This window comes from Rhamphochromis longiceps, linkage group LG5 (assembly GCF_057381845.1).
Source record: "Rhamphochromis longiceps isolate RC_006_pf linkage group LG5, R_longiceps_female_GT1.1, whole genome shotgun sequence".
Taxonomy (NCBI): Eukaryota; Metazoa; Chordata; class Actinopteri; order Cichliformes; family Cichlidae; genus Rhamphochromis; species Rhamphochromis longiceps.
This window is the reverse complement of record NC_140561.1, coordinates 21836121-21850089: the sequence shown is the minus strand read 5'-3', so window position 1 is coordinate 21850089 and position 13969 is coordinate 21836121. Positions and strand designations below refer to the sequence as shown.

At 42.9% G+C, this 13969-nt stretch overlaps 2 protein-coding genes across 4 annotated transcripts; both read left to right on the top strand.

Annotated features, from left to right (window-relative positions):
* Nucleotides 1-6: 6 nt before the first annotated feature.
* Nucleotides 7-2788, top strand: med20 (mediator complex subunit 20). The gene is made up of 4 exons (XM_085406594.1): nt 7-162; nt 375-520; nt 2011-2264; nt 2357-2788. The coding sequence occupies exons 1-4, from the start codon at nt 149-151 to the stop codon at nt 2576-2578; spliced, it is 636 nt and encodes a 211-aa protein (XP_085262720.1). The 5' UTR covers nt 7-148; the 3' UTR covers nt 2579-2788.
* A 1430-nt stretch (nt 2789-4218) lies between these two features.
* On the top strand, nt 4219-13892 carry usp49 (ubiquitin specific peptidase 49). Of its 3 annotated transcripts, XR_014911747.1 has the most exons (8): nt 4219-4372; nt 5698-5820; nt 5959-7403; nt 9839-10046; nt 11744-11852; nt 12080-12285; nt 12393-12839; nt 13130-13892. XR_014911747.1 is itself a non-coding variant. In XM_085406591.1 (7 exons), exons 3-7 carry the CDS (start codon nt 6024-6026, stop codon nt 12494-12496), a joined length of 2007 nt encoding a protein of 668 aa, XP_085262717.1. In that variant the 5' UTR covers nt 4219-4372; nt 5698-5820; nt 5959-6023; the 3' UTR covers nt 12497-13892. The 3 variants fall into 3 exon arrangements, 2 of the variants coding, with proteins under 2 accessions (XP_085262717.1, XP_085262718.1); XM_085406591.1 differs by having other exon boundaries at nt 12393-13892; XM_085406592.1 differs by lacking the exon at nt 4219-4372 and adding an exon at nt 4395-4580 and having other exon boundaries at nt 12393-13892.
* The last annotated feature ends 77 nt before the right edge of the window (nt 13893-13969 follow it).

The following is a 13969-nucleotide window of genomic DNA, read 5'->3' as shown; positions in this document are numbered from 1 at the left end:
CATTGTGAAACGGTGTTAATATTCACCATTCTTTATTATCAATAATATTTTTTTTTTCTGTTGTTTCCTTTCACTTTACCGGAAGGGGTTTTATTTAACCCGGAAGTGCTCAAACACCGTACTACAAGTGAAGAGAGGCAAAACATCAATGGGTGTTACTTGGTAAGGTGGTTTTTAAACCTACGTTTGATTTTAAACGTTTTTTAACCCCTAAATATTCAAACAGTTTTAGCCTAGCCTCAACCATCCTGCGTGGTTTTTTTGTCCCATTGATCCGCGGAGCGTGGCTCTGTCTCATTCAACAATGCTGGTAACGTGACACAGGGCAAAGTGTATGCTGGTCCCTCAAGTGCTCTGCTTGCTGTGCCCCGCAGTGTGTGCCAGGTGCCCGTGGCGGAGGGGAAGAGCGTGCAGCAGACTGTGGACATGCTGCACAAAAAGCTGGAGCAGCTGGGCGCCGTGAAGCAAGGCAGCTTCTGCGTGGACTGCGAGACTTACCATGCCACGGGAAATTCCAGCAGTAATAATTTTTTATCTGTTTGTTTCTGAGCTTTAGAATTCAGATTTATAGATCACATTAATGCACTCACCCATGAGGGTGACCTGATGTCTATGTCTAGGTGGGGCTGCAGAGTATTTTATCCCCTTTTCGTGTGATTGTTTGCAAAGAAAAAAAAGATTGCCGGTATTTGAACTGTTGTAAATGACTTATTGGCCTATAATCTGTCAAACAGATCTCTCACGAACGATTCTGAGTCATTTTGAGTAAGAAAGAACATTTCTATCACAAAGCAGAACTTGTTTTTTGGCAAAGTGATTTTCATATCTCCCTTATTTATGCAGCTAAGTGTCACTGACATTAAAAAAAATTCTAGAGAGATCTGGCAAAGAGGGCAAGAGAAATTGTGACAAATATAACATCACAGTTCTATAAAGTATTTGTAAGGACTAGACTGACTATAATATAGGTACAATGAAGTCAGTGTCATATAGATACTTGCAAAACCAGTATATACATATATATATGTCCACTTCACAAAATCTGTTGAGTGCAGTCTATTTACCAATATTAGCAAACATAACATGTATATTAAAAAAAAACAACGAAACGTCAAAATTCACATTTTTGTCACACAAGCTGTGGCTCAGCTGGTAGAGAGCGTCATAGATCCCCATCTCCTCCAGTCTGCATCCTGAAGTATCCATGGAAAAGATGCCGAACCCTCAGTTGCCCCTGATGCGTGTGTGTGTGTGTGTGTGTGTGTGTGTGTGTGTGTGTGTGTGTGTGTGTGTGTGTGTGTGTGTGTGTGTGTGTGTTAGAAAACACTTAGGCATAGACAAAAGTACTGTATGAATGTGAGTGTGAGACTTGTAGTAGGAAGTGCTTTTGAGTACTCAGCTACATTAAAACAAGCTACATAAGTACTGGTGTACTGGTTCATTTACCAGTTTGATTGGCTGTAGTTAGGTCAACACAGTAAGGCAGTCACTTTTATTGGGGGATTTATGCTTCAGCAGCCTGGTGTGCACCTCCTTAGAAATGTTACAAGTTCCATCGACATACTGCTACTGTCCTCTTCAGTACCGCTGATTCCTCCTGTGCATCTTTGGCTACTGTTTCGCCACAGTTTTTGAATGTATCTGTGGGAGAATAACAATCATCATCAGTATAAGTAATAGTTGTATATCTATATGGCCAGAAGTCTGGTTCCTTTAGATGTCACCACAGATCATCTGCCTCCATCTCACCCTTGCAGCTTCTTCTGTCACACCAACCATCTACATGTCCTCCATCACTACATGCATAAATCTCCTCTGACGTCTTCCTCTTTTCCTCCTGCCTGGCAGCTCCTCCATCTTTAACATCCATTGCCCAATATATCTACTATCCCTCACTGTACACGTCCAAACCTCAGCTGCAAATCTCAGCCTTGCCTCTCTAACTTTATGGAACCTTCATTTCCTTCCTCATCTCACCTGACAGTTTTAAGTGTTGTCTGTCCATTGTAGGTCAGCCCTCCAAGCTCCTGTATGTGATGCACAACTCCGAAACCCCCCTGAGCTGCCTGGCTCTGTTTGAAGGTGGACCCTGCCTAATAGCGGATGCAAATTTTGATGTCCTCATGGTGAAGCTGAAAAGTCACTTTCAGAATGCCAAGGGACACAAGGTGGAGTCTCGTGGTTCGAGATATCGCTACTGCGACTTCTTGATAAAAGTTGGTACCGTGACGATGAGCTCCAGTGCCAGAGGGATATCAGTAGAGGTGCGTGTATATGTATATATGCTGTGATAAAGACGAGTCACGTCCTTCTGCTTTCTCTCCTTGAGGCGTTAACTCCTGGCTTGCTTCCTCAGGTGGAGTACTGCCCTTGTGTCGTTCCTGGGGACTGCTGGAACCTCATGAAGGAGTTTATGCAGTCCTTTCTCGGCCCCAGCGTCCCTGAACTGCCATCTGTGTTTGCTGCCAAGCCCGAGGGACTCTTTGCACCAACAGATTGTATTGACACCATGACTCAGTACCTGGAGTTATTCAACAAACTGCGCAAGCTGCAAATCCCTGGAACCAATGTGCGCTGAGTCTGCAACAAAGATATCTGTTTTTTTTCTCTCCATGTTTGTACAGATGTTGGTATATTTCTGGTCCTATGGATCAGCGTTGGTACCCAGGCATTTTTTTTTTTTTGAACGTCTGGGGTTTTATTATCACTGCAGAACTTCACATTAGTGTTGGATGAAAGCATTTGCAATAAAGAGACACGGTGAAAACAAGTAGTCAAAGTCTCTGAGCGTTCATACTGCGATGCCCTTTTGATGGTGCGCTTTTATCTGAGAGTAGAGGCACAAAGTATTCATTGATTTCTTGCTAGTTTACACAGGGATGAACCAATTTATCAGCTGAACACTGGCCCTGTTGACTGTCAACTGATCTGATGACGTTTATCAGTGAGAGAGGTCGATTTTTATCTGTTGCATCATCCAAGTTTTGCGCTGGCTGAATGTTTAAAGATGATGTCACAAGCAGGTGAGAGATTTTCCTTTTTAAACAATCAGATTTCTTTGTTTTTCTCTGTCAGAAAGACAGGAATGAATGAACTAAATGTTGACTACAGGTCCAGGAATTTCATAGTCAGTCCAATCCCTAGGTTTATGCAGTTGGATTAGTGTTCCAGTATTAGGTTGAGGCTTGTGCTTACGCATGTAATGAGTTTACAGTGGAAATGCTTTATTAAATTACAAAGAAGTATCTGTGCAGATATCTTAGGGTGACAGTAAGTTCGATTGTTTATATTGGATTGTTAAAATGTCCAAAAGACTGGATCTAGCTTCTAAAATCTGAGAATAGACACTTTAATCTACAATAATCTGAAGATCTCACTTATGCTTGGCATCGAGTGGACTCTTATGTTAGAGCAGGGGGGGGGGAAAGTAAAAATGCAGAACAATGTCCTATTAAATTACCAGTAATTGAATTTAAAATATATATATATATATATATATATATATATATATATATATATATATATAAATATGTGTGTGTGTATAAATATGTGTGTGTGTATAAATATGTGTGTGTGTGTGTGTATATATGTGTGTGTGTGTGTGTATATATGTGTGTGTGTGTGTGTATATATGTGTGTGTGTGTGTGTGTGTATATATGTGTGTATGCGTATATATATATATGTATGTATGTATGTATGTATGCGTATGTATGTATGTATGCGTATGTATGCGTATATATATGTATGTATGTATGTATGCATATATATATGTATGTATGTATGTATGTATGTATATGTAACTGACATGACTTCTCTTTTAGAACTTGTGATATGTTATTAAGCTTTCAAACTCTCCCTGAATGCTGCACATTTCTTCTAGACAGCGGCTTTCTTTTTATGTTTAAACTTGAATTACACTGATTTGCGCTGACGCATTTTGAAAGTAGTCCCTCCCCACGACAGCATCCAAAGGAGATGCGCTTAATAGGGATCTTAAAGCTAAACACACGCACAGTACACGCACGCGCCTCAGGTGTTTTTTACCAGATTAACACTACCGTGCTGACACATGGCGCGCACGGGGTTTAACGGGGACACCGGGGGCCAGGGGTAGCGGCTGTCCTCTTAAACCCGGCTTCCACTCTGGCCTCGGTTATTGTTCCATGTGGCCGCTGTGGGTGGACGGACGGACGGTCCATCCTGCTGCCTGTTGTTCAACCCTTCCGCCAATGAGAGCCCGGCTCCCGCTCAGCCCCAGTCCAATGAGAGCGGCGGGGTCTGTGCTCGGATCGAGAGTTGGGTTGTTCAATCTGTGAGGAGGACAACAAGCAGCTTTCTGAGTGTACACCGGATGGATGGATGCTGGCGATGGTAACGTTACCCAGCTTTACCATTATCAGGTGTTGCAAATATAGTGAGGGGCACCGATAGGGCCGAGAGCCGCGTTTCAGCAGCCGGCTTCCTGCGGTGAATGTCACCGGGTAGTTTTTTTTTAACGGTTAACGGCGCAGTTTGCTAGCCTTAACGTTAGCGACCGACGGCAGCCGTTAGGTTAACTTCGATTGTCCTCAACAAACAGGTTAGCAGCTTAGCTAACGTTAGCAACTGTGGCGAGCAGATAACGCGAATTGTTAGCTGCTTGGAGCCAAGCGAATAAATCCGTGTTTAACTCCGCGCGTTATTAGGCGAGACACAGCAGAGGGAAGGGAGGGAGGAGGTGGTGGTGGGGGGGGCAAGCGGTGTAAACCCTAAGCACAGCCGCCGTGGATAAAAACGGTTAGCGGCGGCAGCTAAGTTGCTGCCTGCTGGGCTGTCTCGGACCAACAAAGTTGTTGGATGTTCCTGGAGAGTCGCTCTCTGGCTGCTCTTTGTTCTTCAGCATGGTGATGGTGGGATAGCCTAGCATGGCGTTAAGAGCCAGCCTGTCTGAGTCAGAAGGCATCCTTTTTAAAACACGGACAGACACAGTGGAGAAATTCTAACATTTGTGAATATCACATGCAGGAGTTGAGGCGGTTAACTTGTAGCGTGCAAAAAGCGTGGCATGCGACTGAAAAACAGTTGCGCCGACCTGAAAGTTGATGCTGCCATTATTATTTTTATCCATTGTTATTATTATTATTATTATAATGTAGTGGCTCATTTACACAAAGAGATGGATAAAAAAGAAAGTGATGTAGCACAGCGCTGGTACTGGTGAGGTACATAACTACATCCATTAACGTTAAGAATATCATTTCAATGGACAGACAGACGTTCATGTCATCATTTCCTTGCCCTAAAGCTCCGTTTTAATTATTGCCCCTGATCAAATGGCCACATGTTGATTTTCTTAAATAACGAGAGCGACATAACAGTTCCTTTTCCGTGTGTGATTCCTGTAGATGTCAATCATTTGCCACGTTTATTCACAGTAATGTCAACCAGGGCAGTCGGTGTCACAACTGGAGGAGATTTCCACAAAAAAGTCACTTCCTGAGTTATTTAGTTATGTTACTTTTTGTTAAGAAGTTTTATGGTCACTTGTTTTCAGTCCACTTTTTTGTGTAAAGATAGATTTTTGAGAATTTCCTAAATGCGTGGTTTTCATTAATTGGAGAAGTGTGTGATTTATCTCTGTCGTTGTGGGGTGGGGTGGAGTGGTTGCTTTGTCTGTTTTTTGTTTTTTCATTGCAGCTTTCACCCCTATTTCTCAGACTCTCTCTGGAGCCGCTGGTGCTGACGGTGGGCATGGGTGATCGGGCTGAACTGTCCTGTTGTGTTCTTTGCAGATGTTGTGATGTGTTGTCCAGAATTTGATCACAAAAACTCCTTTTCCAGTTAGTACATCTTCTTTCTTTTTTGTTTTGTGACAGTTGCTTATACACTGCAGTCTTTTCATTAGAAAAACAGAAAACAAAAACACTGGATTCTGCTATCAGCAGTAATCTTGCTTTATTTTTTTTCTTCCTCTACAGAATGAGTTGCTGTTTGGCTGCGGGACGTGTGTCCTATCGCTGAGGCCACATGTGTATCTGGAGCAATGGATCGTTGTAAGCACGTGGTACGCCTTCGCCTAGGCCAAGACCATTCGATCCTTAATCCGCAAAAATGGCACTGTGTCGACTGCAGCACCACCGATTCGGTGTGGGCCTGCCTCAAGTGCTCCCATGTGGCCTGTGGACGGTTTATGGAGGAGCACTCACTCAAACACTTTCAGGAGTCGCACCATCCGCTGGCTATGGAGGTGCGAGAGCTGGATGTTTTTTGCTTTGCCTGTGGAGACTATGTACTCAACGATAACGCAGAGGGTGACCTCAAACTCCTCAGAGGGGCGCTCTCCACTGTTCGGAGCCCGGGTAGGCGCTCACTGCGCTCTTCAACAGGGGGGGAGTGTACTCCCTGGGTTGGGGAAAGTGGGCCGCAGCCCGCCATGCAGCTGGCCTTGCGGCACAGGAGGAAAGCACTCCTGGGGAAAATGCTCCGGATGTGGATCAGCAAACATCAGGAGCTCCAGAATCAGCGTAAAGAGAAACTCGAGGAAGCTAGAAGACAAAAGAAGGAGGTGAAAAAGAGACTCATGGAAGAACTTGGCAATGTTCCTCCCAGGAAGAGTGCTAGGCTTCTTACTCAGGCGCCACGTTCAACCATCACACTCATTCCACGCAAATTTCGCGACCCTCCAGAACGCCTACCTCCTCCTCCTGCCCAAAAGAAGCCTTCACTTTTAACCCTGTCCCGCAAGACTTCTCAGAATGGCAAAGCTGCCAGACTGAGGCGATACTACTCCACGCATGCAGTCACACGACGGAGACTCGCTCCGGGGGTCACCGGTCTGCGCAACTTGGGGAACACGTGCTACATGAACTCAATATTGCAAGTGCTGAGCCACCTGCAGAAATTCAGGGAGTGTTTTCTCACTTTGGACCTGTGTGAGACTGAGGAGCTACTTGCCAAGACCAACCACTCCCAGGGGATGAAGGGGGTGACAGGAGGTGTGGTCAGCAGTGGTAACACAGCGCTGGCAGAATACCCTCTTGGACGTATGGGGAAGGCGGGCTGTTGGAATTTGCCCGTGGGGAAAAAGGAAAGCGTCTCGCCTCCTCCTCGCTGCTCCACCCGCCAGCAGATGTCTCTGTGCCATGAGTTACATACGCTTTTCAGGGTCATGTGGTCAGGCCGGTGGTCTTTAGTATCTCCCTTTGCCATGCTGCACTCTGTGTGGAACCTCATCCCAGCTTTCCGTGGATACGACCAGCAGGATGCCCAGGAGTTCTTGTGTGAGCTGCTGGACAAGGTGCAGCAGGAGCTGGACACAGAAGGGTCCAAAAGGCGGATAGTCATCCCCATCACAAAGAGGAAACTATCCAAGCAAGTGCTAAAGGTTCTCAACACCATCTTTCACGGGCAGCTACTCAGCCAGGTGAGACTCCTAACTTATAACTGCATGCAGTCAGTGTTGTCCAGTGTGATGTAGGTTGTTTTGTTTGTGTATTTATCTCTTTTCCCTCTTGCTTTCCATTTCTGCATGTCTGTTGTGAAGTTCTGGGCTAATGCCAAGATTTTGACTTTTGTGTTTTGTTTTGCTTTCATTATTATTTCTGTATATTTATATTCCCCCTTTGTGCCAGAGACACAAATCTGATAATAAAATAAGTAATAAATGTTAATTAATAAGTGATAAGTAAAAGGATAGCGTTTTAGTCTTCATGCCTTTTATTTTGAAAATTGACCATGTTCTTTACTCTCCTGGGTCTAACTTCCTTCCTACAAGATGAAGACAAGATAAAAAAAAAAGGAGAAAAAAATGACCCAGTGGTATTTTTAGTAGGTGCTGTTTCTGGGATGCTTCTGCAAAAACATGCTTCACCGGGTACAGTTAAGCTGTAGTCATTGTTTTGAAGAGGTGTAATCAGCTCCTGTAGCTGTCCTTCAGTTAGTCCCCAGTTAACTTTGAACACTGAGAAAATTCACATGAGACATCAGATAAACGTCGGCCACTGACATCAGTAAAAGGTATCAACTTAGGTGCTCTTACCAATCACAAAGGCCCATATCAGTTAATATCAATTATATATAAGCTGAAATTTATACACTGTGCTGCAGATACAGATGCCATGGATACAGATTTCCAGTTAATCAAAGTCTGTGGTTGCATGAAAAAACTGTGATGTCACTAGGGCTGGGCCATATCATACCGTTCATGGTAATACCGGTATAATGTTGGGCAACGACAAGAAAATGAAATATCACGATAGAATATGGGTAAAATGCGCGTGCGCAGTGCCTTTGTTTTCATACGCACATGGCGAAAAAGGCACGGCGGCGACAGAGAATGACAAGGGCGAAAGCGGATTGTTGAATGAAACGGATGAACCAGAATTGGTTTGTAAAAATGCTGCAACTTCAGTGGTGTGGAACTGGTTTAGCTTTCGTCCGTCAGATACACAACAAAGCACTATTTTTGGTAGAGCGTGCTAGCGGGCCGTCATTATTACCGTGTTTTTTGGTAAATACGGCACACTTAAAATCAATCATTTGATTTTTCTGAAAATCGACAGTGCCCATTATAATCCCGTGTGCCTTATGTTTGAATTCTGGTTGTGTTTACTGACCTCAAAACGATTTTATGTACACGGCGCTCGAAAATGTTTTAGTACGACTTTGCTAAGCTACGAACCTGCACCGCTTGATGGATTGTCGGCGCATTACGGCTATCTTAGGCAGGAGCCTCGCGGAGTGATACATACGGTGCTTCAACATAATATTACTGTATTGTGTGTGTATAACCTCTTTTTAAGTTTTGTGGATATTATACTTGGTTATGCTGAGGATATGTCGGCCAGTTTCTACTGGAAATGCTTTTTGGTTGAACTGTCAGCAAGGAATTTGCATTTGCACTGTTACGTTTTTATATAACTTTAATGCAAAAAAACAGCTGCTTGTTTAAGTGAAAATACATGTTTTGTTTTTTGTTTTTTTGCACTAATAAAATTGTGGAGTTGTAAAGTATTTTGTCTAGTGTCAATTATCGTCAGTTATATCGTTATCGCAAATTTTCAAATCTATATCGTGATAAATATTTTTGGTCATATCGCCCTGCTCTAGATGTCACATCACCACATTCCTATAATCATTTAGGGTGGTGCATGAGGAGGACCAGACTTACACTACAATACACTACAATGGTGCGTTGTAGTGTATTGTCTCTGTGATGTCCACCTATAGCTGCTTTAGAATCACCAGCTAACCTTACATCCATGTGTTTGGACTGTTGGAGCACGGTGGAGTACCCAAAACGCTTCCCATGCAACATGCACGCATTACACAGAACACCCTCCCCCCAAAGTCCAGCAGTTTCAAAGGCGACACTCTGCAGTTCTAATTGCGATTTAATTTTTAAAATTCAAAATTCAATCCACTTCAAGGTGATGTGTTTTTGGTGTTGTGAACAAATAAACAAACAAAAAAAGTCTTAACTGCATCTGTTCAGCTCTGTTTGCAGGGTTTGACCAATCACAGTTAAGATTGTGAGTTTAGTAATAAAAAAGAGGCATGCATCTGCATTAAAGAATAAAATGCAGAGACACGGTGGGTTAAGCAGTTGCCTGGAAGAGCAGGCCAAAGAAGACAGTTGATTGATTGTGATCATGTATGAAGAGCATAAACCTGTGCTGGAATGTAGTTAGAATGGGGAAGTGTCTGGTTTTGTAATTCAGGCAGATATTTTTGTTTCATTTATTAAATCAGTTTATTTATTTGTTTGAACCACTTTCCAGAGTTCTGCTACAGCTGAAACTTGGAATCGTCGTCACACTCACCTTTGCTTGTGTTCCTCCTCTTCTCTGTATGTTTTAGGTGACATGCCTATCCTGTAAGCACAAGTCTAACACAGTAGAGCCATTCTGGGATTTGTCTTTGGAGTTTCCAGAGCGATACCACAGCATAGACAAAGGCTCGAGCTCGACGGCTTACCAGCGTAGCTGCACCCTCACTGAGATGCTGTCCAAGTTTACAGAGATGGAGGCTCTTGAAGGCAGCATCTACGCCTGCAACCACTGCAACAGTCAGTACAATGTTTAATGCACCACAAGCCAAGCTCGTCTTAAGTTCATTATTAGCTGATAAGACTTTGCTTCTTAAGCTCGAGTTGAATAAATCTGTATTGTTTCAGGATATCTGCCTATTATATGACAACTTGGATGCATTCTGATAAAGCTGCTTATCAACCCTAAAATATCAATTAGCAGTTAAATTATTGTCTTGATTCATCAGACAGAGAACTGGATAGTGGAACATACACTTGGGTTCACATGATGAATGTCAAGAATTTGGATTCTAATGGGAATTGGTTTTAAATAAGTTATTATCCAAAGTGGAACTTAAAGTTATAGATTTCCCTTCATGATTTATTCATTTTGACTCCGGACCCTGCTTTTTCTTTAAAGGTCAATGCAGTTTTTCTTGCGAGGTATTTCTATGAATAACTGAGAATGTCAGGACAGCAACTTGTAAAAATGAAGCGTTCAGAACATTTTCCTGTTAATCTGATGGCATCGGAACTAAACGCACACCCGGGTCATGACTAATTAAAAGCTGTCATTTCATTCTCATCAGACGCACAATAGTAACATGCAAACTGTCGCATAAATGAAGAGGATTGCACAGGATTACGACCGCATGCATGCGTTTCCCGACGTTATCAGTTAAAAGACTTGATTTTTCAGGATGGAGAGAAGTTCGTCTCCGAAGTGTTACACATGCATTCAGTGTGATCCAAATGCATAAAGCAAGATTTACAAATGTATGTATTGATGTGTGTGTAGCGTTTGAGAACACACAAGCAGGTGCTTCAGTCCACGCAATTTCAAAGCAATTTTACCACACGCGAAACTGTTTTACAAATGCGCACATCCACATTTGAATAAATATTGAATGAATACTGATCAGCTGCTCACAATTCCTGTGCATACAAATGTCTGAAACTTTACAGACATCCTCCTACTCACGAATGGCCTGGCACGCACAGATCACATCACATGGTCACGTAGGATTTTGAGACAAATTTCAGGCTGCCGGCTTCGCATACATCCAGAAATGTAAGCTGCATTCAACTACTAGTGTTCTGTTTTCCTGCATTTTTCCTACTAAAGTAGCCATTTCTTCTAAGTAAACAGAACAACTAGTCACCCCGCTACTAGAAAACAGATTTTCCAGTTATGTAGTTAGAAGTTTTCACTGGAATGGAGACAGGATCTATCAGGAAAAAATGTTTAAGTGATTCATTTCAGGGAGGTGAGGTAAAAGCTGCTGTATTTACTGAAGTGCGAAGTCTTGTGGTCCCAAATCATCAAATAAACATCAGTAAAGTGTAAACACTTACCTCAAGTATGATTTGTCAGGTAATGTATTGTCAGATTTCACCCATGGTGTGCATACAGAGTACACTGTAGAACTGTGGGTGCATCTGAATGTACCCGTGAGGAACATTTGTGTGTAAAGTGACCTTTACCTGAATGACTGAATGCTTTCAACAGATTAATGAAGCCAACGGTGTTATTTATTTATTCATTGTCTAAGAAGCTCTTTAATCTCCTGCTGACAGCTCCGGCGGAGGCAGTGACTTAAAAACTAGGCTAGCAGCTTTGAGAGAGCCACACAACACTTTCGCAAAGCCTGAGATTTTGCAAGAAAGCGTCACTTGTGCAGCGGAAACAAAGCCTCGCATCAGTAACCTGTGATCTCCTTGTTTCATGGTTTCAGAAAGAAGACGGAAATCATCCCACAAACCCTTAGTTCTGTCAGAAGCATGTAAGCAGCTTCTGATCTACCGTTTACCTCAGGTTCTCCGGCTGCACCTCAAACGCTTCAGGCAAGTTTCTGTAAAGGCTGATATATATAATTTTTTTTTTTTTTTTTTTTTTACTTCCAAACCAAGTTCTTTGAAATTTCTCAAAGAAATTTCAGGATTTCCTGTAGTTTTGATCTTGTTTTTTCTGTTTGCGTTGTGAACTTGGGGTGCTCGACCTTTATTTATTTTTTTTGTAAGACTAGGCTTGTGAAGTGTAGCAACACTAACTATCGCCTGTTGTACGGCAGATGGTCGGGGCGGAACCACAGGGAGAAAATCGGCGTCCATGTGGCCTTTGACCAGGTTCTGAACATCAAACCATACTGCTGCACAGGCTCAGGTCACTCTGTCCACAGAGGAGGCTACACCTACGATCTGTCTGCTGTAGTTATGCATCATGGTAAAGGCTTCGGCTCAGGGCACTACACCGCATACTGCTACAATACAGAAGGAGGTGAGGAAGAGCGCACAGCATCCTGTGGTTTATTTAAGATGCAAATGTTCTGCTGTGTTGTTGTTTTTTTTTTAACATCTTTTTTAATGTGCATTTGCTATCCTCAGGTTTCTGGGTCCACTGTAATGACTCTGAGATGAAGGTTTGCAGTGTGGAGGAAGTGTGCAACACTCAGGCCTATATTCTCTTCTATACCCAGAGGTCTGCTTAGGTACCTCTCGCTGTGATGATAACCTGTGCGTGGAAACTTAGGGCTGCATTCACGAAAAGGTTTTCTGATGCTTTCCCAGATGTCATAACATTTTAGCAGCACAATCCAGATAAGAAGTATGATAGTGGTGAGTAATGTTGCCATAGCTAGTAGATCAGAAAGCTCTGGGTTTATGTCTTACTTTTGACTCTGTAAGAAAACATTTTCGTAAATGAAGCCCAGGTTTCTCAGCCTGTAGGACCAGCGTATTGATTCCTGGCCTGAAGACTGTGGTCAGACTCTGTCCTGCTGAACAACAACAACAACCATCAGGCTCGTGTCTGTTGAGTCTGGGAACAACCAGGTGCTCTCCCCGAGACAGCATTTTACATTAAAAAGGCAACACGGATTCTGGACTTTGGAGCGTTTGGCCACAGTAATGTTGACGATGTGCATTTTTACACGTAATCGCGCGTTTGACCGCTGAGCTTTACATGAAGCGACACATTTTTAACGTTGCCAGCGACCGCACTGATGGTCCATGCTCCATGTTGCCTTCTGCTCAGCTTTTTTAATTATCGTGAAACGTCAGTTATGGAAACTTTTAATACTCACCCCTGTGTCATTTGTATCTCATCATGTCCTCTCCCTCAGATGTACTGCTGTGACTGGATACTGTGTCTTAGGCTCAAGGCTCTCAGTGAACACGAATAGGTTTTGTTTTTAGTTTATTTTGTAGCCGCTCTGTTCCATGAAAAGAAGCAAAAAGCACGAGTATCAGACACTCAGTGGAAAGCTGCGGGAGGAGCTGTTGCTGTCGGCTCCCGTAACACCTTGAAGTGTCTGCTCCTCCTCCTGCGGTTAGACCGGTCTGAGCCTGGGTTGGACATGCCGCCTCTCTTAACCTGCCGGAGACGGGGCGCGAGTTAAAGGGTAGATACCGAAGAATGTGTGGTTTCTTTTTCTTTCTTTCTTTTATCTGTTTTTTGGGGTACCCATTTTTGAGTTGAGCACCTGAAAGCAATATATTGTACATCTCGCATCTTGACAGGAAATTTAAGAAAATCAGGAATTCTTCTGCTTGTTATATACAATGTGTTTTGGGGTTTTTTTTCTGTTGTCTTTTTTTATTTTGTTTTCTACTCTGCTGTTTCTATCGAGGTCTTTAGATTTTGCTAGGTTGTCAAGAAAAACTGTGTTTGATACGAGTCAAATGCAAAATACATTTGTGAACTCTGTGACAGTTGGAACAATCTAATGACGATGAATGTCTTACTTTTTAGCGGTCAGGTGTGGCCATGCCACCGGCTCTGATCCCCTTGAGTTCTGTCGTGTACTGTAAGAATACCTGTCATAAATGTAATGGTCATATGGGTTTTGCCTGACAGTAATTATTAAAAAGACAAAACAAAATTGAGATGCTTTGGTTCTCTTGCTTATTTTTTTTTTTTTTATATAGTATTTTTTCCAGAGGGAGTGGTGATTCTGATTAAA